This window comes from Schistocerca nitens, chromosome 7 (genome assembly GCF_023898315.1).
Source record: "Schistocerca nitens isolate TAMUIC-IGC-003100 chromosome 7, iqSchNite1.1, whole genome shotgun sequence".
Classification (NCBI taxonomy): domain Eukaryota; kingdom Metazoa; phylum Arthropoda; class Insecta; order Orthoptera; family Acrididae; genus Schistocerca; species Schistocerca nitens.
This window is the reverse complement of record NC_064620.1, coordinates 235,792,611-235,818,897: the sequence shown is the minus strand read 5'-3', so window position 1 is coordinate 235,818,897 and position 26,287 is coordinate 235,792,611. Positions and strand designations below refer to the sequence as shown.

General features: G+C 43.9%; 1 protein-coding gene across 1 annotated transcript in view; it reads right to left on the bottom strand.

Moving 5' to 3' along the window:
* Window positions 1-26,287, bottom strand: part of LOC126195548 (potassium channel subfamily K member 13-like) — a 444,121-nt gene that overhangs the window by 21,612 nt on the left and 396,222 nt on the right. The window contains exons 7-8 of the mRNA XM_049934172.1: window positions 12,850-13,056; window positions 2,941-3,231 (exon numbers count right to left, since the gene is read on the bottom strand). Coding sequence (XP_049790129.1) covers window positions 2,941-3,231; window positions 12,850-13,056 — 498 coding nt within the window. The remainder of the gene's footprint in view (window positions 1-2,940; window positions 3,232-12,849; window positions 13,057-26,287) is intronic.

The following is a 26,287-nucleotide window of genomic DNA, read 5'->3' as shown; positions in this document are numbered from 1 at the left end:
ACAACAAAAAGCACTGTTTCAACTTTATCAGAAAAACGGATACAGAGTAATCGATACTTACTGTTCCATCACTTTGTTCTCACTTTCTTCTTAGTAAGGCTATACAGGGAGTTTCACTGTGTTCGCCTTTGTAAGTTACGAAGCAACAGGCGACGTAAATATTTATTGCGGTAAGTCACCTTAAGAAACGTTACACTGTCTGCAGAGCTACGAACATAGTTTATTGCGTTATTATCCAAAGAGTTACAGCAAAAAGATACAAATTTTTAAAAGGAATAATAGTTGTTTCTATCATGCACTGGCATCAGTAACACCAGCTGTGTATACATCGATTTAAACTACATTCCTATCACTTTCAGTTTGGGAGCTACAACCGTTCGAAGTTTCAGGGGTACATATCACATGCTGTACATAATTCATGGCTGTGTGGTGGGTGATGGTTGTTCTGGCGGTGGGAAGTTGATTTAAATGAGATGTTCAAATGTGTGTTCATATTCCTGAATGCACAATGCAATGCGCCTTCTAAAGAATCTGCGGCCGAGATGTAACATCGCCGGTGTCACGGAGCAACAAGCGTCCTCGATGCGCCGTTTTAGATCGTCTGGGTGTGTGGGCTCAGTGACATAAACACGATCCTTTAGACATCCCCACAAGAAGAAACCAAATGGTGTTAAATCGGGCGACCTTGCGGGCCACGAGTGAGGACCATAGCGTCCAAACCACCTTCCCGCAAACCTGTTGTTTAGTTCTTCCACAAAAGTACGCGTAGAAGGGGGTGGGTGACCATCGTGCTGCATCGACATATGGACGCTCGTGTGTAGACACACATGTTCAAAGAGACCACCCAAACTGTCGACTATAAACGCGTGATATAACTCACTTGTCAGTGTACCTGAGAAGTAGTGTGGACCGATGATTTCATCCCCAAGGATTCCACACCATACATTAATAGACCACCTACGTTGACGGTCGACGGGTCGTACCCACCGAGGATTGTCTGCGGCTCAGTAGTGCACGTTATGACGATTCACTGCACCATAATTTGTGAACGAGGACTCATCAGAGAACATAACACCTTGTGAAGACTCCAGCGTGAAATTACGCATGGCCCACTCACAGAATGTACCTCTCGCACGGAAATCGTTCCCATGCAGCTCCTGGGTCAGTGACAGGCGGTACGGGTGAAACCTGTGGCCGTGTGCTATACGCCACACAGATGTGAGACTGACACCAGCGACTGCGGCAACGGCTCGTAAGCTGACATGAGGATCGTGGTGTACTGCAGCTAAAACAAACACCTCCGTCTGCTCACTTCTTGCAGTTCTTCGTCTGTTCCTGCGGCGCATTACCAAGCTGCCTGTCTCCCGAAGTCGTTGTTCGGCACGTAAGATCGTAATGGCTGCCGGAGCACTTCGCCTAGGATATCTCAAAGGCGTACGCCACGGCTGTTTCAGTGGCATCGTGTCGGCACTCACCGAGCATCAGCAACATGTCAGCGTACTCGTTGTTCGTGTATGTCATCTTTATCCGATGTCAGTAATTGTGGTATATTGAGCCCCCTTTGTTTGTGTGGCTCGAAGTGTCAGGTATACGGATGTGTGCGGCGACAGTCGGCAGTCTAACAACGCATCGAGGAAGCTTCTCGCTCCGTGACACCGGGGTCACAACAGCTCGGTCGCACCACATTTAGCAGGGGCATTGCGTTATGCGCAGCGTGTGTGGTATCTGCCCCTGAAACTTTCAAGGGTTGTAGCTCTCAAACTAAAAATGATAGGAATGTAATTTAAATTGATGTATACACAGCTGGTGTTAATGATTCCAGTTCATGATAGAAACAACCATTGTTCCATTTAAAAATTGTATATTTTTGCTGTAACTCTTTGGATAATAACAAAATAAACTATGTTCATAGCTTCGCAGACAGTGTAACGTTTCTTATGGTGACCTATCGCGATAAATATTTCCGTCGCCTATTACTTCGTAACGTACAGAGACAAACACATTAATGAAACACCCTGTATATTGTAATGTTTTCAGCCAAGATGATGTCGCACAGAAGCACAGATTGAGGACAAAGAAATGGTGGGATGAGGATGAGAAAAGGCACAGGGAAGTGGGGAATTACAGGTGCATTAGAGAGTTGATAGAGAAGTTGAGCCACACCTTCTTGGAAATGAGGGTGTACGAGTACAGTAGAGTGTTGGTAGAGGAGTTGAACCACATCTTCATGGAAATGAGCGAGTACAATACAGTCGAGTGTTAACAGAGGGATTGAGCCACATCTTCATGGAGATGAGGGTGTACAAGTACAGAAGAGCATTGACAGAAGAGTTGAGATGCACCATCATGGAGATGAGGGAGTACAAGTACAGTAGCGAGTTGATAGAGAAGTTGAGCCACACCTTCTTGGAAACCAGGGTGTACGAGTACAGTAGAGTGTTGATAGAGGAGTTGAACCACATCTTCATGGAAATGAGCGAGTACAATACAGTCGAGTGTTAACAGAGGGATTGAGCCACATCTTCATGGAGATGAGGGTGTACAAGTACAGAAGAGCATTGACAGAAGAGTTGCGATGCACCGTCATGGAGATGAGGGAGTACAAGTACAGTAGCGAGTTGATAGAGAAGTTGAGCCACACCTTCTTGGAAATGAGGGTGTACGAGTACAGTAGAGTGTTGATAGAGGAGTTGAACCACATCTTCATGGAAATGAGGGAGTACAATACAGTCGAGTGTTAACAGAGGGGCTGAGCCACATCTTCATGGAGATGAGGGTGTACAAGTACAGAAGAGCATTGACAGAAGAGTTGAGATGCACCGTCATGGAGATGAGGGAGTACAAGTACAGTAGCAAGTTGATAGAGAAGTTGAGCCACGCCTTCATGGATGTGAGGGGTTACAGCTACAGTAGAGTGCTGATAGAGGAGTTGAGACGCACCTTCATGGAGATGAGCTCCCCAGAGAGCCTGCGTGGCCCCGCGCCGCAAGTTCCTGCCTCCGTGTCAGAGTCCGCGTCGGAGGCGCTGGAGGCGGCGGGGGCGCTGCAGACGGGCACTGGCGCCGCCCCCCGGCTCAGCACACCTGCCAGTGGCGGCGGCCGGCGCAGGTTCTGCGGGAGGCCCGCCGACGACCGACGCCGCCCCCGCACCGAGGACGAGCGCCGCCGCCGCTGTGAGCCCTGCACGACAGCATGACCGGGAGATATCATGTGATCTACCAGTACTGTAGCCTGATAGCAAGGGTGTTCTGGATTGTAACATACATCAGGAAAAAACAGCCTATAAGAACTCACTGGAAAGCATATTACTTTGGGAAACCACACGGAAATGGCTTGAGACGCTGGTGTGTGTGAAACTGGAGTGTATACATCCAGTGATACTGTGAAAGACTGACATTTTTAAGGCGAGGATGGTGAAAATAAAACTTTATAAAATCCTCTTGGGGGACCGATGATCATGTAGTTTGGTCCCTTTAAACATCAAACCAGCCAACCATCCAAAACCCTCCTGGATTTCAACGCCTCAGAAGGGGACCATCAGACCTGTTAACCACGGATTTTGATGAGTCTTAGTTCTGTTATAGGAGGGCGTGTCTTGATTACCTGGTTAGCGGCCTTTCGTGTAACGGCCCTACTTCCCTATAAAGTCGATGTTGAAGTTTTATGCGTACCTCCTACACCTGCAACACTTGTTGCATTTCGACTAATCGAGCTTAGAGCAGAGGGCAAGGCTGGCCTCCGCCACGATGTTGGTACGGTTTCACATCCACTCCATGGGTTCCCAGTGCGGATCAAGGAGCGAGACCTCTCTCTGTGCACCAAAAAAATATGAACAAGACTTGTCATTCCTCCAGAGCACAGTCTACTATAACTGCCCCAGGAAAAATAATTCCTTATGTTTTCTTATGTCCACAAGAACTGTAGGGGAAATTTAGTTGGATTGTTCAGAAAAACAGTTGACGACTTCAGTCATTTATTAAAAATTGTGGCTATGACCTACAGGAAATTAGATAAGATCACAAAAATGCTGCACGGGTACCTCTTATGATCTTTACATCATTTATTCGTGGGGAATGCAGACTGATCAGACATTTTAAGATCATATCATTGCAGATGGAAGAAAAGCATACACTTGCACCATAAAAAGTATCCCACCCAAATGTACTCTACTTTGACAACCCTGTGACGTTTCTTTTTGTAGCAGGTTAAAATTATCGCGAAAAAAAATCAAAGTGCTCCCGACTTGTTAAAGACTAACAGAGAAATGGTTTCGAGAAACGAGTCCACAAAAACACTTCCTTTAATTTTGCATCGGCTTGGTGCACCTGCTTTCACAGGCATGATCAAATACGGGTGATTTGCATCGAAATTGATCTAAGGCAGAACAGTCTTCATGAGTTTAAACGAACTGTCTTTACCGGATCGCTTCTGAAAAATTCATGTGCCTGGAAGGCAATAGCTTTCATTAAATGTGCGTGGTAGTCTACGAGTTTTTATTTCTGCTGCTTCTGTGACAAATGTAATGTGGAATTCTGTCCTAGCGCTGCAAGCTATAGCGAGAAAGATGGTTCTGTTATCCATTCTGTAACAAATGTAAATCATATTTGAAGAAAGTGTATTGTAATGATGGCTTTATTAATGAGATTACTACAGTGAAAACGACTATTTTTGAATGATTACGGATGCCATATGCTACTTAATGATATTCAATATAAAGAAAATATTTAAAAAGGTAGAGATGCAAGGTTTAAGACCGTACCGCGACCGAGGTAGCGGGGAACCTTAGTCGCTGCGCTAAGCTCGCTTAGTTCAAACGCGATTAATCTTACAGGTATAACATGTACACATACAACTTCAACATCGATTTTTTTTTTCGGAAACTAGGAGCCGTCGCATGAAAAGGCTCTAGCAGATAATCAGGACATCCCCCACCTACAGCATACCTGTTGTTGTTGTGGTCTTCAGTCCAGAGACTAGATCGATGCAGCTCCTCCATGCTACTCTATCCTGTGCAAGCTTCTTCATCGGACAGTACCTACTGCAACCTACATCCTTCTGAATCTGTTTACTGTATTCATCTCTTGGTCTAGCTCTACGATCTATACCCGCCACGCCACCCTCCGATACTAAATGATGCCTCAGAACATGTCTTACCAACCGATCCCTTCTTCTAGTCAAGTTGTGCCACAAACTTCTCTTCTCCCCAATTCTATTCAATACCTCCTCGTTAGTTACCCGATCTATCCATCTAATCTTCAGCATTCTTCTGTAGCACCACATTTCGAAAGCTTCTATTCTCTTCTTGTACAAACTATTTACCGTCCATGTTTCGCTTCCATACATGGCTACACTCCATACAAATACTTTCAGAAATGACTTCCTGACACTTAAATCTGTACTCGATGTTAACAAATTTCTCTTTTTCAGAAACGCTTTCAGTGCCATTGCCAGTCTACATTTTATATCCTCTCTACTTCGACCATCATCAGTTATTTTGCTCCCCAAATAGGAAAACTCATTTACTACTTTAAGTGTCTCATTTCCTAATGTAATTCCCTCAGCATCACCCGATTTAATTCGACTACATTCCATTATCCTCGTTTTGCTTTTGTTGATGTTAATCTTATATCCTCTTTTCAAGACACAGTCCATTCCGTTCAGCTGCTCGTCTAGGTCTTTTGCTCTCTCTGACAGAATTACAATGTCATCGGCGAATCTCAAAGTTTTTATTTCTTCTCCATGGATTTTAATACCTGCTCCGAATTATTCTTTTGTTTCCTTTACTGTTTGCTCAATATACAGATCGAATAACATCGGGGATAGGCTACAAACCTGTCTGACTCCTTTCCCAATCACTGATTCCCTTTCATGCCATCTGGTTTCTGTACAAATTGTAAATAGCCTTCCTCTCCCTGTATTTTACCCCTGCCACTTTCAGAATTTGAAAGAGAGTATTCCAGTCAACATTGTCAAAAGCATATACCTAAGACTTATCAAAGACCATGATTAACTGGTCTGACAGTACCATTGCTAGACAAACTCGAGCTTTCAAAGGTGTTCTCCTCATCCTTCATCACCTCTTGACGAAGAATATGGCGAGTATCTTCTAAAGCTAGAGTTTTTTTAACTCGACGTGGGTTGACTATTGAAATAATTCTGTAAGTGGAAGTCGCCATAATAATTTTTGTACAGATAAGTAATTCCTCTATTGCCCCTCACTAGGATCTCATAACTGTCAACATACATACACTGGCAGAGAAATAAAATTTAAGCGCCCAGAAGACATGGTGAGATGTCAATGTAACTTTCTACGCAAACGCATCATTGACAGTGTTTAAATCGTTAGAGTTGCAGACTTCTGTGGCAGGTAGAACAGCCGCCATAGTCATTATTGTTTTTCATGTTGAGTGTTGTTACCAGGCGCGACACCGTATATAATGGGCGTTAACAGCACCAGATACTGAGTGATATGAAGGACACGGTCTCTATTTGCCCAACTGATCGACTAGTCCAGTTGTGGGGCAGTCGCATCAGTGCCCAGTGTTGGGTTTCGCGGGAAAGTGAGAGCACTCACAGTCATAGTCAAGGCTCACGCCGCGATGCCAGACCACCATAAGGGAGGCTCACTGTGTTGTGCACCAAGCACATTACAACTCCTTCACTTCTGCGTCTGCGATCCAAGAACAAAGAATGGGCTCCCTGCCATTTCTGTGTCATCACATCATTGACTGAGGACTAGGAGCAACTGCTGTTAACACCACTACCAAACCGCCTGCGTTTGGTGTGGTGCCTTGATCAGGAAGCATGGACCTCCGACGAATGGCGTAACACTGTGACCAGGGCTGAATCACGGTTCTTCACAACTCCAAATGACCATCACGGCGTTTATGGCGGTAACATGTGATGAGGTCCCATTCTTCCCACGTTTTGGAGAGGCACAGCGGCGTTACTATGGCCGTCACTGTGTGAGGAACAATAGGGTACTTCACTTCAAGTGATGGCTGTTAGTGACTGAGGAACGTTGATGGCATAATGGTACTTTACGGACATCCCATCTCCTCATGCCGGCCGCGGTGGTCTCGCGGTTCTAGGCGCGCAGTCCGGAACCGCGCGACTGCTACGGTCGCAGGTTCGAATCCTGCCTCGGGCATGGATGTGTGTGATGTCCTTACGTTAGTTAGGTTTAACTAGTTCTAAGTTCTAGGGGACTGATGACCTAAGATGTTAAGTCCCATAGTGCTCAGAGCCATTTGAACCATCTCCTCATGGTTTACCTCTCATTATGCCGTATCGTGGTGTCATTTTTCAACAGGACAATGCACAACCACAAATGGTGTGTTGCTGCGGTACTCTTGTGGCCAGCAGGACCCTCAGATCTGTCGCCGATACGACGTGTGTAGGACCATCTCGTATGTCTACTCCGTCCCGGAACCAGAATCCAGGACGCCAATTACAACAGCTGTGCAGCACCTCCCTCCAGGAGAAAATATACAGGCCTTACGACACCATTCCCAATGGAAACACTTCATGCATTCAGGCCAGAGAGCGTGCAGCGTGATAATGATAAATGGACTCATACTGCCAAGTTCTTTGTCGATTTTACTCAATTTTGTAATTACTCCGAAGACATCACATACACTCTCAATTCGTGAGGTTTCATTTCGATTCCTCCTCCAATTCTGGGTGCTTCACGTCTTTTGAAAGGTAGCGTGCAGTTGTCTGAATATAAAGTCACAGATTTACAGCCAGTATCTCACTTCTGCAATCTTTCAATACACCCACACGCACACAGATATTGTATACGTTGTTTGTGAACGTCTACAGGAAAAAAGCAAAATTCACTTGAAAAGCTAACAAGCCGTTCAGTTAAAACGGGTGTACAAGGCTGCGTAGTAGTCTTTTAAGTACAGAAACACGCTTATAAGAGTTGGCAGAGGATAACCCACGTTGATGAAAAGTTCAAATAGTTGGCTGTTCTGTACTGTATGTGTTCGCATAGTCAAAGGTGATGTGACTGGCGGCCTCTACTTTACTGAAATCAAACAATGGGGATGCGCCGAAACAAATACGACGTAGTCAATGCGAATTCTACATTCTGTGACAACACAACATAAACGATAAAGACATCAGAAATCCATCTGAAATGAATCCACATACCAGAAAACATTGCTAAAGTAAACGAAAGCCAGTGAAACGACGGATATAGCTATAAATCCATGCAAATGTTAATTCAATTAAGCATCAAAAGAAAATCATATGAACACATTATCAAATGGGGTTTCCATCTTGATCATCGCTATTGATTTCTGCGCGAATTGATTTCTGCCGAATCATGTCGACATGTTACGATCCTCAGCTTTTACTTTTCTTCAGGCCATTCAGGTATGTGAACTTACCGAACTTGCGCTATTACGCATCAGGAAATGTTCATCAGTTGGTTGATCCACCGTTCCACACTGTTAGGACCGACGTTTGCCTCCAGTGTCCGGAGGGAAAGGTTTACTTTATCCGTCCTGTATAATGGTCATCATCATCAACAACAATAACTCAAAGGATTAGGCTTGATCAGCTATCAGATTCGGTCACTCCCTTTTTTCTGCCCTTTTACATTACTATGATTTCCTGCGGCTTGGCAACAGCACTTTATTTTTAAAGCTTTTTCAGTATGATTTAGCAGTTTACCTGATGCACACCGGTAACTCTTTTTACCCTTAATCAGAGTTTTACACCTTAATTTTGGATGCGGTCAGCTCTCGCGTATCCTAAAATAAAACGTAAAACCTCGTGGTCGCTGCCTTGAGTATCCGTTTTTGTTTATAAGTTGTTGTCCAACACTCTTCTACAGTACATTATGCTATAGCATTTTACATTCGGTTTAATAGGAGTATTTGATTTACCACATAAGTTTCCTTTCACAGACAAGCATAAGCAGGAGAATGATCTTCTTTTGAGTCTACGTCTCTAGAATTGTCTAATAGTAAACTGTACAAGTTATTCAAAACGTTAATTTTTCACTTGTCAAGAGTTTCCCGATGACTGTTTTTTCCTTAGTTTTATGTACACTTGTTGCGATTTTGATGTTTTTGAGTTTGATTTTTACAAATAATTTTTGAACCAAAAACTTGCATTTTAACATAGATTCGTTTCAAAAGGTTTCAAGAAACGAGAAATTTCGCCTATTTTCTATTTTCTCCGGTGGCCTGCAGTTCCTGTCTGGGAGGCTACAATTTCAAGTAACCATGGGATAAACTATATGCCTGATCTGATATAATGTATTTATGAACTGGTGGTGCTCCCCAACTCATACTGCTAGTGTAACAAAACACATCGGCTGTAATTTCTGTAATCAGAGAATTAGTCGCTGAGTTTTTGACAAATTATTGTCCAGAGTGTAAGAAAAGATTTTGATCTAAATTGACTGTGAACTGCAAAAAAAAAAAAAAAAAAAAAAAAAAAAAAAAATACAAATAGCCATACCGTAGGTGCAATCACATTGGAGGGGTGTTTTTTGAGTGTACAGACTAAATTATGATTCGTGGAGAAGAACAGCAGCTTTTCAATACTTCAAGTCTGTGTGATTTATTTATCTGTGCTCCCAACATTAGCCAATATAGCCCTGCTACGATAATGCTGTGAACGACCGAGAGCGAGGGGAAACTATAGTCGTTGTAGTTCCCAAAGATATGAAGTTCGGTTCTGTAACGATTGGACTACACAGGGCAAAAATTATTTAGACTTACAGACTCTGGAAGGTTGCAAGGGACAAAAAAACAAATATTTTTCTCTAATACCACAATTTGCTGTGAGCGTTTTTTAATCCGGTAAAGGGTGTATTCGCTATTCAGTTGTAATGACAGAAATTGTTGTTGTAACGGTTCCTGTTTTATCGGCAGAGGGCATACTTCGTTCTCCAGTTGTAATAACTCTTTCACTGTCTCAGTTGTACGTGCTGACACAGCGCAGTACTTGTTTACTAATGGAGCAATTTGGAAATTTGTGGTAAGTTTCTATGGGACCAAACTGCTAAGGTCATCGGTCCATAGGCTTACACACTACTTAATCTAACTTAAACTAACTTACACTAACGACAATACACACACCCTGGCCCCAGGGAGGAATCGAACCTCCGACGGGAGGAGCCGCCAGAACCGTGGCAAGGCGCCTTTGACCGCATGGCCACCCAGCGTGGCTACCAATGGAGCGAACACCCTGAACAAGTGTTCTGATATTGTTGGTTTTTACTACACAGCGAACCACAACGGACAAGCAGCACAACGGGTTTATCAACAGCAATACCCTAATCAGTACGCAACACCATTCGCTGTTTAGTGCTCTGTATCAATGTCTGCGGAGACCGGGTGATTTAGTAGATTGCTTGAACAACGATGAAGTCGCATAGTACGCAACCTGCAATTTGAGAAAGCTGTCCTGCAGCATGTAGAGCCAGATCATTCCATCAGCACTCACACAATTGAGAAAAACATGGAGAGGAATATGGCGAACCAAAAACGGTCCTTTATGAGTAATAGCTACATTAATTTCACTTAACACCTGGAATGCGATAATTATCTTCTCAGAGCACAGTTTTCGCAGTGGCACCTGGAGCACTGTCAAATTCATATCATATTTCTGTCATCTGTGCTGTATATAGATGAAGCAACGTTCGGGCATGATAGGGTCATCAGCATGCACGATTCGCATGTTTGGATTGAGACCAATCTACAAGCTTACTCGTCCTAATCAAGCGCGGTTCTTAGTGAGTGTATGGCAGGTGCTGTTGGGGACTGTTTAATTGAGCCATATATCCTACCTACGCTATTAAATGGCAGGCATTATTACAATTTCCTCTCCGCCCCGATAGCTGAGTGGTCAGCGTGACGGATTGCCGTCCTGTGGGCCTGGGTTCGATTCCAGGCTGGGTCGGAGATTTTCTCCGCTCAGGGACTGGGTGTTCTGTTCTCTTCATCACCATTTCATCCCCATCCGGCGCGCAGGTCGCCCAATGTGGCGTCGAATATAATAAGACCTGCACCAAGGCGGCCGGACCTGCCTCGCAAGGGGCCTCCCGGTCAATGAAGCTAAACGCTTATTTCCCTTCCATTACAATTTCCTTGGAAAAGCATTGCCAGAATTGCTGGACGGCGAGCCTGTCACTACAAGACAACACACGTGGATCGAGCATGACGGGGCCCCGGCACATTTCAGTCGTCCCTTGCGTCGATTCTTGAACCGATTTCCCGGGGAAATTGATTGGCAGAGGTGGTCCTGTATCATGGTCTACTCGATTTCCTGATTTTGAAACCCTCTGTACTTTTTGGTATGGGATGAGATGCGCTACGTTGTTAATAAAAAACCTGTTGAGTCAAAAGAGAATCTGTTTGCCAAGTTGGTGGCAACAGCAGGAGGAATTAAGGACGTTGCTGCTGTCGTTTACAGTGTTAGACAGCACATGACCCCTCCGTGTAACATTTGTCTAAACGTTAATGGAGGCATTTTTGAACCTCCACGGTAATTGAGGTAATACTGTTGTATTAATGTTGTTGTCTCTTGGGGACAAAGAATTAAAAATTGTTTGTTTTCCTTTTTGTCTTCTGTAGGTAAGATCTGATGTCCTCGTAAAATGGTGCCGCACATGAAAACACATTAGGAAGAGTGTTTTCAGGTTTCATGCAACATTCCAGAGTTTGTTAGTTCAAATAATTTTTACCCTACATAAACGATATTGTGAGGGAAGCACAAGTGAGGTTTAAGGAACAGTCAAGTAAGGACAAAATGGTTCAAATGGCTCTGAGCACTATGGGACTTAACATCGGAGGTCATCAATCCCCTAGAACTTAGAACTACTTAAACCTAACCTAAGGACATCACTCACATGATTGTCCGAGGCAGGATTCGAACCTGCGACCGTAGCGGTCGCGTAGTTCCAGACTGAAGTGCCTAGAACCGCTTGGCGACAGCGACCGGCTCAAGCAAAGACAGCACACAACATCCATCAATCAATGAACAAATCATTATTTGCTAAATCCTCACCATTAATAGCAGCACTAAGCAATGTAATACAGGAGGTATCATAATTAATGGCTTAAACGCATACAGTTGAAAGTACACGATACTAGATGCAAAAATGTCTCAGGGTCGAAACTGCATGCCTCAAGAGCTACGAGCAATTTTTCATCTTCGATACTGTGAAGCAAATCTCTCCTACTGCAAGCTCTTTGCTTTCCGTATTTTGGGAAGTGATTATATGGATCTAAACAAGAAAAAAATGTCCAATAAACATGTGCTTTCAAATGCACACCATAAAAGCTATGAGCACTTGTTCATTAGAAGAGTTCTATTCCAAAGTATCGAAGATGAACAAGTGCTCATAGCTCTTAAGGCGTATATTTTAGGGCACATGTTTACTGGACATTTTTTTCTTGTTTTGGTCCATATTATCAATTCCCAAAATATGGAAAGGAAAGGGCTTGCAGTAGAAGTGATTTGCTTTACAGTATTAAAGACGAAAAATTGCTCTTAGTACTTAAGGTATGGGTTTTCGACCCTATGTTTACTGAGACTTTTTTGCTTGTAGTACCGTGTACTTTCAACTGACAGAGACCCAGAAGATACACAGCAAAAACAAGCATCGCTTCAAGAAGTTCTGCAAGGGCAAGAAAAGTACCACTGTATTGGGATACTTTTTGTGGTCAAGTCTCCCATTCCGTGACAGGCGAAAGTAAAGAGCCAGCAGTGTCCCGAAGAAAGGGCTGTTTGCGCGCTCCTCAACTCATTCCCCTGGCGAGCACTGCTCCACGCTGCCTGTCTACTGTACAGTACTGTACTGTACAGTACTCTGGTGTACAGTACCTTGCGGACGGCGATGACGGACGGCCTGCGCGGACCCCCGGCTGTACCGCAGACGCCGCGGCAGGCGAGCTTGACGATGAGCCAGTTGAGGAACTGCTTGATGACGATGGAGGTGACGTTGAAGAGCGAGTAGATGCAGCAGCAGCCCAGCACCAGGAACACGAAGTTGCCGAACCGGTACCAGTGCACGTGCGGGTAGTCCGGCTCCTGTAAGAGAGTCAAACACACCTCGTCAGGGACTGTAACTTACACAGGGTATTTCGAAAATGAAAGTAAGAAATGAGAGAGCTGGCGGAGTGTATCATAAGAAGTAACTTTCACATGTCAGTCCATATCTGTATCCCTCAAGCCGACCTCACACAGGACGAGGCAGCTAACGCCGACGTGGATGCGGACGGGACACCCGACCTCACGAGAGACAGTACCATCAGCACACAGGGCGAACTGGTTAAAGTGATTTGTGCTCGCAGCGCTCCCCAACACCAGTTGTCACTATCATTTGAGGTGTTGACAGGTGTAATGCTCCAAGGACAGAAAACCCCAAATAACAAACATTGTGGAAACTTAAAGTAGGGAAGTGGGTCATCTTGACACTGACGGCAACTATTAACGATAAAATCTACACTGATAATCTTTTGATTAACACCTCTATCATTCAAATACGGAGAATAGCATACAAAAAGGGGAGATAAAAGGAAAGGATTATCATAGATTCTTTATCAAACATCTATAGAATAAATTCAAAATCATATGAACGAAGGTTAAATCCAAGAAAGTAATTCAGTCAAAGATAACATTTACCTTGGAAGAGAATTGTAGCCACATCGAAAAGGAAATTCAATGCGACTACAATGCAACTCGGATATGGAAATGTTCAGTTAGTTACTTGCTCTTGAGTCGCTCTAGAATACTTTTGCGATAGTTGTCTGGATGCAAACGCTATTAGATTGTTTCAGTTTTGGAAGTCTGATAATTCGTGAGATAGAGATTGAAGTATTGCTCAGCCATTCGACTGAAGAAAGTTAATGTTTACAGATCTCAACGCGACGATATAGCAAGGCGAGTGTTAGACTTCAGTTGAGTGGTATTGGTTTATCGGACTTAGCCTTAGTACTGATGAACACTTAGAAACCTTGAGAGCAATGGAGCAACGACAGAAAAACAAGTCGTAGTCTTGAGTAGGACACAATAAAACGAAGACATGAAGAAAGACAAGTATGCCGATTAGTCAAAAGTTGTCGTCAGCGTCACGATTACTGAACTGAACAGAAGTTAATCTTGAATGATATATCGGTGTACGTGTGTTGTAGGGACAAACGATTAATTACAGAAAGAATAATAATATCTGAGTTAAAAGAGAAATCTTTCATGTCGCCTAACTCATTAAACGGATAATACAATGTGTATTAATGCAAGTTGATGGACTCTTTAAACATTTTCAGTGACTAAGTGGGTACATGAATAAGGGACAGTGAAATGGATTAGTTTAAACCAGTATTACGGCGTATTAGAAAAGCATTTACCCCAGCATAAGTTATCTCTGGAGTTAAGTCGGACCGTTGTTAATAACTTGACGTAGCAACGGCATAGCAGAGGAATAATAGTCAGCAAAATGTCATCCTCGCTATGTATGATGTGACAAACGACCGTAATAATGAAATCAAGAATCAAGATTTTATTTCATCACGGAACTAACCGGGCATAAAAATAAAAATAAACGATTGCATTTTACCAGTTCCCACAAGCTGTGAAGACTGTTGCGGACAGATAACAGAATATTTCTAAACCACGCGAGGAGCTGTGTTCTTATGAGAGTTACAGGTGCTGTTCCACGTCATACCGACGAGAACGAACATCGTTACGAGTCGCGTCTCCTCCCGGTGAGTGAAGAAGGAGGGAAGGGACGCCGACGTGGAAGCGAAAGGGACACCCGATCTCACACCATCAGCACACAGGACGAACTGGTTACAGTGATTTGCGTTCTCAGCGCTCCCCAACACCCGTTGTCACTATCACATGAGGCGTTGACAGGGGAAAGGTAGTAAGTCAAAAGTATTGATTTTTCAGATTTTTTTGTCGAAAAGGTTGTAAGACCTGTCGCCAGTGGCACTAAAGTAGCAGAAGGTGTGAGCGGTTGCGTTCCTACAAACTACACAAGATGGAACTTGTGGTAACATCACGTGACACGGCATCGATATGAGAGTAACTCAGCAAGCCGCCGAGTTACCAGGTTTTTCTCTGTGACCAACCGTTCATTACTGTGTTATTGATTCTGTAGCAACGGTACTACGAGTTGTTAATATGACAAATGCCTCCGAAACATGTTCCACACAAACTAGAAGGCCTGAAATGTAATTTACTTGATTACATTCAATGATAACGCCTAGTTTTGTTTTGATTGTTATTATGAACTAATCGATATGTAGACTTTATTTGTGCAGGCTGCAGGGCTTGACGTACGGAAGTTGCACTCAGAGTACGGAACCAAAACTGGTTGCGTCAAGGTAATTTTCTACTTAGTTTAATCGACATAGTTCAGATAAAACAAAGAAGGCTTCGTAATATCGACGAGCCTGCTTTGAGAAGGAGACAAACATCTGTCACTGATTCTGAATCCGACTGTGTGATGTGGCAACTCCGCTGGCCAAAATAAAAGTAGGGTTTTTTTAATTTAATCTACGCAGTGGTAAACAGTATGGCTCATAAAAACAGTTTGAAATTTCTAGTGTCGGGGCATGCCTACATGCCTTGTGGCCGAGATTTAGGGATAGTAAGAAACAGGAAGAACGTTTCACAACCAATTACTCCTGACGAAATAGCTGATACCATTAGAGAAGAAAATAATGTAGAGCCATTAAGTGTTGTAAATGTGATTGAGGATGATTTCTGTGATTTCGTCTCGGTATGCAATACGTTATTCCATACAGCTCCCAGTTCTGCTTCTTAGATTAAAACTGTGAGGGATAAGCTGTTCGTTACAGAAATAAAAGAATTTCCATCAATGAAATGGAACCGTAAAGAGAGAACAAAAATTTCAACATCTCTGCAGTTCGGTCTCTACCACCAGTTGGACGCTGGGCCCCATTAGTGATGCTAAGAAAAAAAATCTCCTGGCGATATTGGACTACATGGACATCAAATATCATGCATTTTACAGCAATCTTTGTACAGCATAATTATGTTTCTTACACAAATATGACAGCTTTCTGTAAATACATTTTTAAAATTAATTTGAAGTTTCTGTATAGTGTCAAAACCATTTTTTACTTCTCCTGTCAAGTTTGCTTTTCATGACTTATTCCCTTCCCTGTGTCAACGAAATTTGGCTCGCAAGCCACACAGTTTCTTTATGAAAAAGGACGTACGTGAAATACCTGCTGTAATTCTGTAAGCGATTTTCGAAGATGAGCGGAGAAAAACGCGAACGAGCTCGTGGATTCTCCGATGATATAAACAGCGAGTAGCTAGAAGAGGAACACTACATAAAGTTGTACAACGATCTGAGATACATTCTAACAGAAGTTATTCGTTAACTCAGTTGAATTTTCATCCCAGTTTCGGTTTTAAATTGAATGTAATTAAGGTATAGCGTCTAACATCAGTTCACGATGTGCATAATATCTATATACTAGATGTTGCGTTGACCACCAACACACTGAAATAATGTACTTGATCACAAAGATTCCAATATCGAGATTCCTTTCCTAGTTTCATTCAAGTGAAAGAGAAGATTTTTCCAGATCTGCTTGCCATCATCGAGAAAGATATTTATCGGCAAGACACAAACATTAGCCAGTCCATAAACGTAGAGACAGGCATATATATTTTACAGATGTTTCATAACAGAAAAATCTTCCAATGAGCAATTTTTGTTTACATTGAGACACAGACTGGCAGCCACATTAAGATTTCTGGCCACTGGGGAAACATTCCAGTTCAGTCGTTAGCCTTTGCAACAAAATTGCAACAAATACATTATTTATAATTAATAACATCGGTTGTTGAGATAATACTTCTAATAAATTCGAATAAGGAAGACACATTATCTTTCAGAAAACAAAATATGAAAAAAATATAAGGAAGAAACTGGACGCGAACCCGCTACTATTTCTTCGTAGTACATTCATTCTCGACGCCAACATCTGGGCTTACGTTTCCACCCATGAACCGAGCTTTCGTGTATGGATACGCTGTTTAAAGACTGTATCTGAAAATGCGATTATTTGATGTTTAATATGCATGTTGTACCAAAAAAGACGCACTTTTGACAGATCATAATTGTAGCGTAGCATTGAATCGGTATACATACATAGCACACAAGTTATACAACACTAAAAACATCAATTACAGGAAGCCTTTAACTACCGATATGAGGTTTACTGTCATTTTATTATAACAAATAGTAGCCAAAACGACGGGTTTTTGAGAGATCAGCAATTTGCTGATCCTTTAGAACAGCTTATATTCACACCAAGTACTCTACAAGAAAGAAAAGCCACCAAATACGATGTCCAACGCCTTGCACTATGGAGGATACTATGTTTTGTTTCTGGCGGAGATCAATGTTGCATCTCTGCTTACGTTCCTATCAACGAGGCAAAAATCTGACATGCCAGGTATTTTATTTCACGCGTCAGAATGTAGTGGAACGTGGAATTCCACTCTCTGAGGTCACCGGATACTCATCCACTTGGGTTTTCACGTCCCGTGAAAGGATGGCCTTAGTGATCGGTGCTAGGCGGCATTTAACAGCGCCGCCGGTAGATAGGCAAACAACCCATCATACGAGTCAACATGGTAGCAGGGCTGGGTGTTTCATGAACCATAGATTTCAGGTGTATCCAAACGAAAAAATCAGATGGGTTCAGATTGGGGGAAAGTGTAGTCTTTGTCAACGGTCCACTATGCCCTGTCCAGATCTCACCAAAAGTCTCATCCAAATGATTTCGCACCGCGTGACGAAGCGCGCAGATACATCATCATGATAATAACACATGTGCTGTCCCACGTTGAGTGGGACATTTTCCAGTAACTCTGGAAGTTTTTCCCTCAAGAAGATTAAGTAGCTGTTCGCGTTAAGTCGTCGGGGAAGCGTCTTTTGACCAATCAGATCATCGCCTACCAGCCCAGCCCAAACAGTGACGGCGAAACGCCATTGGCGACCATGAACAAAGGCGGTGTGCAGATTTTTCCGTGCCCGTCGCTGTTGAACAAACCTTCCCTTGTAAATGATGACTCATCCATAAAAAGTACGAAGTGTGGGAATTCAGGTTGAATGGCAGACTAATGCAAAAACCACTGGCAGATGTCAATGCGACATGGAGAATCTACTGTGTTAAGAGCTGGAACTTTGTGAAGGCTATAAGGGCGAAAATCATTTTCATTCCACGGGCGCCAGACAGTGGAATGGATTACAGCCATTTCTCGAGTGACACTTCCATGAGCTTGGTGAGGCGGCCTTCACACCTGTATTACATAAAGCTTTCGACGCAGGCTTCGAATGCGTGTGCGCCATTCTATTACCTTGTCAGTGGACAACGCGCCGCAAGTGCATCTGTCTATCTTAGATGACCTTTGGAAGGTGGTGAACGTGCTTGGATCTCTCACTCACTTGACGTTTCGGAAACCGCTGTACGTACAATCTTTGAGTGGAGGGAGCATTTCCACCCTCAGGCCATAAGCACAGTGCATGTCTGCCCCTAATTCTCCCCCTCCCCCCCCCCACCAAGAAAAGTGATCTCCCGTCCGCTCCACGCAATACCAAACATGAGAATGTTCTCATTTATTGATACGCTGACGAAGGACGAGAGAGACTCTGCTCTCTGCTGTGCGCACAAGTTCCGCCCTCTGTGCGACATCGTTTGAAACAGGCATTTGCATTGCCAAACGCGACGCGTTCGCGTGTCAGCAAACGTGGAAGATACTTCTTGGTGTTGTCCCGCCCGGAATAACTGTTACCATTTTGACTCGGATGGCAGGCTGTGTGCTTACCTTCCCGGCGGCGCACGACGCTGTTAAATGACGCCTAACGCCGAACGCTATAGGATGCGGACATGGGCTGCTGTATGGAAGTTACTTGTTATACCGCACTCTACCAGCCCTCTTATTTTTTACATTCATTTTAGAAAAAGCGTGTATGTAATGTCTACGGGGTGCCCCCAGTACTTCTGGATCAAAACAGTATATTATATGAGGGATGCACAAATGAAAACATTAAAAGTGTAATATAGTTCCTAAAAGTTATACTATCGATTTGGCTATTGCTAGGAGTTATCCATGTGCTTCGTCAAATGACCAACAGTTGTCAGTCTGTTGTTGTTTAACGAACAAGAAACTTGTTTCAGTACAAACATCGTCGCCCCACTGCCGACTTGTAGCGCGTTGCAGCAGAGATCCGTGATAAGTTTCTTTGCGTTGTGAAGCTGTTGAATCCGTGCAAATGCGTTGGAGGATGAAAGCGCAGGACGGGGTGATTCGTCTGTTTTTCCCTGCAGCAAATATACCAGTGGCGCAGAAAGTTTAAAAGAGGAGTACCTACTGTCTGTGCAAGTCGCTCTGCGTCTCTGCCAAGCAAAACCCGTAGTGACGAACCAAAACAATGCCACATTGAAAGAGCATGAGAAGGAAACCAGGCGTATTACTCTAAATGAAATAGCACTGTTTTAGATGTTAGTGTTGGTTGAGCTCAATAATGCTCTGTGATTCAATAAAGTGTCAGTAATATGGGGCACACGTCATTTGACTAGTAAAATGAAATATCGTAGCGTAGAAGCACGTGGAGGACTTTTTCGTCGTTTCCAGGTCGAAAGAAATGGATTTCTGAACAGAACTGTTTCAGGAGGCGAAATTTGGGAGCATTTTCGGCAACCTGAAACAAAAATTTCAAGCGAGGAATGACACCATAGCTCTTCACCAAAACCAGAAGAATTCCGCGCACAACAATCGGCATCAAAATTCATGCTTACCTTCTCTTTGGATGTAAAAACAGGAAATTTTGGAGCACTGTTGGGAAAGAGGATTAAAATGTACCAGTAATTCAAACTCAACTCTGTTACTAAGTCACCATCGCCCTGCAATGAGGAGCAAATGACGAGGACTTCCGACTAAAGGCGTTTTGTTGCAACGCGACAATGCTCGTACCCATACTATCCGTTCAACCGTAGCATCCATACAAGACAGGAAATTTGAATCTTTCGAAGACCCAACGTACTCGTCAGACCTTGCCTCGAGTGGTTTCCATGTACTCTGAAGCACTGTAACGCAAACCAACCATTTCAGAAGCGGTGGAGAGGCGGAAACAGCGGTGCGCGACTCCCTACGTACCGGTACACTACCAAAGTAACTGATCTCGTGAGGTATCCATACACTTCCGCAGCGGATGTGGGCATTAAACGTCATGAGGACTACGACAAAAAATCATATGTCTGTAATCTTTTGTTTATCAAATATTTTGCATAATAACAGATAACTAATATTTTCATTTGAATGACCTTCCTATATCAGAGTACTTACACATCTAAACTATGTATCCAGCGATTCTGTACAGTCTTTCACAGATACAGGAGTTGGACAAAAACACGAAAACACTAAAAATATAACACATTATCTAGTGTAATACGGTGTAGGAAACACTTTGACATTCAAACAGCCTCCAGTCGTCTCGAAATGGATAAAAACAAGGTCTGTATGGTTTTCAATAGAATCTTATACCATTCTTCCTGCAAAACAGTGGCAAGTTCAGGTGACGATGACGGAGGCCGATATCGCCTTCTCCAACGTAGACCACAGAGGCTCAGTAGTACTCAGATACGTTGACTGTGGTGACTAGGGGAGGTGAGACAAATCATCCTCGTGATCACGAGACCAGTCGTGGACGATGCGAGTAACGTGAATATGGCCCAGTCGTCTTGGAACACAGCATGAGAATTGGGGAACAAACACTGTACCATTGGATGGACATCATCATCCAAAATGGTCACATAATCCTTGGCAGTAATGTGACCGTGTAAAGTACATCTACATTTATACTCTGCAAGCCACCCAACGGTGTGTGGCGGAGGGCACTTTATGTGACCCCGTCATTACCTTCCTTTCCTGTTCCAGTCGCGTATGGTTCGTGGGAAGAACGACTGCCGGAAAGCCTCCGTGCGCGCTCGAATCTCTCTAATTTTACATTCGTGATCTCCTCCGGACGTATAAGTGGGGGGAAGCAATATATTCGATACCTCATTCATAAACGCACCCTCTCGAAACCTGGACAGCAAGCTACACCGTGATGCAGAGTGCCTATCCTGCAGCGTCCGCCACTTGAGTTTGCTAAACATCTCCGTAACGCTATCACGCTATAACCACAGGACATACGGAATACCACAAAATTGCTGCCCAAATCATCACTGAACGCCCTCCATGTTTCTTTCTTTTTCTTTTTTTGTTTTTTTTCCATACTCCGCAAGCCACCTGACGGTGTGTGGCGGAGAGTACCCTGAGTACCTCTATCGGTTCTCCCTTCTATTCCAGTTTCGCATTGTTCGTGGAAAGAAGGATTGTCGGTATGCTTCTGTGTGGGATCTAATCTCTCTGGTTTTATCCTCATGGTCTCTTCGCGAGATATACGTAGGAGGGAGCAATATACTGCTGGACTCCTCGGTGAAGGTATGCTCTCGATAACAAAATCCCGTACCGAGCTACTGAGCGTCTCTCCTGCAGAGTCTTCCACTGGAGTTTATCTATCATCTCCGTAACGCTTTCGCGATTACTAAATGATCCTGTAATGAAGCGCGCTGCTCTCCGTTGGATCTTCTCTATCTCTTCTATCAATCCTATCTGGTACGGATCCCACACAGCTGAGCAGTATTCAAGCAGTGGGCGAACATGCGTACTGTAACCTACTTCCTTTGTTTTCGGATTGCATTTCCTTAGCATTCTTCCAATGAAACTCAGTCTGGCATCTGCTTTACCGACGATCAACTTCATATGATCATTCCATTTTAAATCACTCCTAATGCGTACTCCCAGATAATTTATGGAATTAACTGCTTCCAGTTGCTGACCTGCTATTTTGTAGCTAAATGATAAGGGATCTATCTTTCTATGTATTCGCAGCACATTACACTTGTCTATATTGAGATTCAATTGCCATTCCCTGCACCATGCGTCAATTCGCTGCAGATCCTCCTGCATTTCAGTACAATTTTCCATTGTTACAACCTCTCGATACACCACAGCATCATCTGCAAAAAGCCTCAGTGAACTTGCGATGTCATCCACCTGGTCACTTATGTATAATGTGAACAGCAACGGTCCCATGACACTCCCCTGTGGCACACCTGAAATCACTCTTACTTCGGAAGACTTCTCTCCATTGAGAATGACATGCTGCGTTCTGTTATCTAGGAACTCCTCAATCCAATCACACAATTGGTCTGATAGTCCATATGCTCTTACTTTGTTCATTAAACGACTGTGGGGAGCTGTATCGAACGCCTTGCGGAAGTCAAGAAACACGGCATCTACCTGTGAACCCGTGTCTATGGCCCTCTGAGTCTCGTGAACGAATAGCGCGAGCTGCGTTTCACACGACCGTCTTTTTCGAAACCCATGCAGATTCCTACAGAGTAGATTTCTAGTCTCCAGGAAAGTCATTATACTCGAACATAATACGTGTTCCAAAATTCTACAACTGATCGACGTTAGAGATATAGGTCTATAGTTCTGCACATCTGTTCGACGTCCCTTCTTGAAAACGGGGATGACCTGTGCCCTTTTCCAATCCTTTAGAACGCTACGCTCTTATAGAGACCTACGGTACACCGCTGGAAGAAGGGGGGCAAGTTCCTCCGCGTACTCTGTGTAAAATAGAACTGGTATCCCATCAGGTCCAGCGGCCTTTCCTCTTTTGAGCGATTTTAATTGTTTCTCTATCCCTCTGTCGTCTATTTCGATATCTATCATTTTGTCATCTGTACGACAATCTAGAGAAGGAACGACAGTGCCGTCTTCCTCTGTGAAACAGCTTTGGAAAAAGACATTTAGTATTTCGGCCTTTAGACTGTCATCCTCTGTTTCAGTACCATTTTGGTCACAGAGTTTCTGGACATTTTGTTTTGATCCACCTACCGCTTTGACATAAGACCAGAATTTCTTAAGATTTTCTGCCAAGTCAGTACATAGAACTTTACTTTCGAATTCATTGAACGCCTCTCGCATAGCCCTCCTCACACTACATTTGGCTTCGCGTAATTTTTGTTTGTCTGCAAGGCTTTGGCTATGTTTATGTTTGCTGTGAAGTTCCCTTTGCTTCCGCAGCAGTTTCCTAACTCGGTTGTTGTACCACTGTGGCTCTTTTCCATCTCTTACGATCTTGTTTGGCACATACTCATCTAACGCATATTGTACGATGGTTTTGAACTTTGTCCACTGATCCTCAACACTATCTGTACTTGAGACAAAACTTTTGTGTTGAGCCGTCAGGTACTCTGTAATCTGCTTTTTGTCACTTTTGCTAAACAGAAAAATCTTCCTACATTTTTTAATATTTCTATTTACGGCTGAAATCATCGATGCCGTAACCGCTTTATGATCGCTGATTCCCTGTTCTGCGTTAACTGTTTCAAATAGTTCAGGTCTGTTTGTCACCAGAAGGTCTAATATGTTATCGCCACTAGTCGGTTCTCTGTTTAACTGCTCAAGGTAGTTTTCAGATAAAGCACTTAAAAAAATTTCACAGGATTCTTTGTCCCTGCCACCCGTTATGAACATTTGAGTCTCTCAGTCTATATCCGGCAAATTAAAATCTCCACCCAGAACTATAACATGGTGGGGAAATCTACTCGAAATATTTTCCAAATTATCCTTCAGGTGCTCAGCCGCAACAGCTGCTGAGCCAGGGGGCCTATAAAGACATCCAATTACCATGTCTGAGCCTGCTTTAACCGTGACCTTCACCCAAATCATTTCACATTTCGGATCTCCGTCAATTTCCTTCGATACTATTGCACTTCTTATCGCTATAAACACGCCTCCCCCTTCACTGTCCAGCCTGTCTCTGCGGTATACATTCCAATCTGAGTTTAGGATTTCATTACTGTTTACGTCTGATTTCAACCAACTTCTGTCCCTAGTACTATATGGGCGTTGTGACCGTTTATTAATGAGAGCAGTTCTGGGACCTTTCTATAGACGCTCCTGCAGTTTACTATTAGCACATTCATATTGTTATTCCCTGTTGCATTTTGCCTACTCCTACCTTGCCGCGTCTCAGGAGGCGTCTTGTCGGGCCTAGGGAGGGAATTCTCTAACCTAAAAAACCCCCATGAGCACTCCACACGTACTCCGCTACCCTTGTAGCCGCTTCCGGCGTGTAGTGCACGCCTGACCTATTCAGGGGGACCCTACATTTCTCCACCCGATAGCGGAGGTCGAGAAATTTGCACCCCAGATCTCCGCAGAATCGTCTGAGCCTCTGGTTTAAGCCTTCCACTCGGCTCCAAACCAGAGGACCGCGATCGGTTCTGGGAACGATACTACAAATAGTTAGCTCTGATTCCACCCCGCGAGCGAGGCTTTCCGCCTTCACCAATTCCGCCAACCGCCTGTACGAACTGAGGATGACCTCTGAACCCAGACGGCAGGAGTCATTGGTGCCGACATGAGCAACAATTTGCAGTCGGGTGCACCCAGTGCTCTCTATCGCCGCCGGTAGGGCCTCCTCCACATCTCGGATGAGACCTCCCGGCAAGCAGACAGAGTGAACACTGGCCTTCTTCCCCGACCTTTTCGCTATTTTCCTAAGGGGCTCCATCACCCGCCTAACGCTGGAGCTCCCAATAACTAATAAACCCCTCCCCCCGTGTGCCTGCTCGGACCTTGCTGAAGGAGCAGTCACATGTCCACTCACAGGCAGAGCGGGTGATGCCACACGGCCAGCCTCCACATTTACCCTCCGCCTCGTGCGCCGCGAACGCCGCTGAACCCGCCACTCCCCTTGGGGAGAGGGAGGCCCAACCGCGCCCGGTACCTGCGAAGATGTCTCGACAGCAGGGACAGTGGGTGAAGCATGTAACACCTGAGGTGTACCTTGCGACGCACCAGACTCCCCACTGCCGCTACACTCCGAGGCAGCAGCCTGAAGACGGCTGAACGCGGCCATCAACACGTTCAGCTGTTCGCGAACAGTGGCCAGCTCCTCCTGCGTCCGTACACAAGTCACACATCCTATCCATCCTAAGGAATCAATTTACTGAAGAGAGTTAATCAACTTTTAACTAGACTGCTTATTCACTAAAGGCGGCTGACTATTGACTAAACTGTGATTGCTAGCCACGTCTTGTAGAATACAAAGAAAATAGCACTACCTGTCTCTGGACTGTATTGAAAACAAACACTAGCACTACTGGCACTATGGTTGACTAATGGGACTCTCTCTGACTGTATTCAAAACAAACACGAAATCTATGGAACACTATTAATAGCACTCGACAAATAAAGGTTCCTAAAAGCAAACACACGCGGAAGAAGAAGTGACAAGTAAGAAAAATACAGTTAATACTTAAATTAAGGTAGCTCGCTGCACAGCAGACGTGAAGCAGACGGCGGTTAGGACGACACATGGGACGTAACTCGGCCAGAAAAGGCAAACAGTTTGAATCAAAACTCGCGTGACCTAAAAACTTACTTCTATTGCTCCACAGTGCAGGTTTTATGGCTTAAGCATAAAGAATTACTGTTATGGGCATTTTAATCACTGGCTGAGTGGCTTTGGAATTCCAGCTCGCCCTGAATTTCCATGATTATGGAACACCCTTCGTAATGTTTTGGTGCTGACAAGATTCGCATGTGCGACATTCAGTTCTGCACTGACTTTTGCACCTGCCGTCTCTTTATTTTTCATCAAAATCCTCTTCAATACCCATGTGTCACGATTACACACCACGCAAGTTCGTCCGCCTTGGGACACTGGATGATGTTCTTCTGCTTTCCCTACGTGAGGTATAAATCTTTGATGTTGTCCCTCTTGAAATACCAGACACTTAGACTTCCTCGGCTACAGAAGCTCCCACCATATGAGCACTGTAAACCCTCCTCCCCCATAATTTTAAGAGATCTAACCGTGATCGTAATTGTGAGGCCTCACGCCTAAAGAGTGAGAGACTTACTTTAGCCACGATCGCACAAAAAACTAAACCTTAGCCTGACTGTAGTTGGCGTTACTGTAATTATTTACTGTAAAATTAATCCAAAGAGGGTAAGGTTCTTATGAAATAAATGATTACGACCTTTAACTTAATTTATACATCTTCAAACGTTGGAAAATACACGTAACTCTGTCACACACATTCGTTTGATGATACATATTTTGAAGGCCATGCAGTCTAAAAAAAAAAAAATAAGCACGGGATGCTATGTAGTTCGAGGGCACTTACAACTGCACAGAAAACTC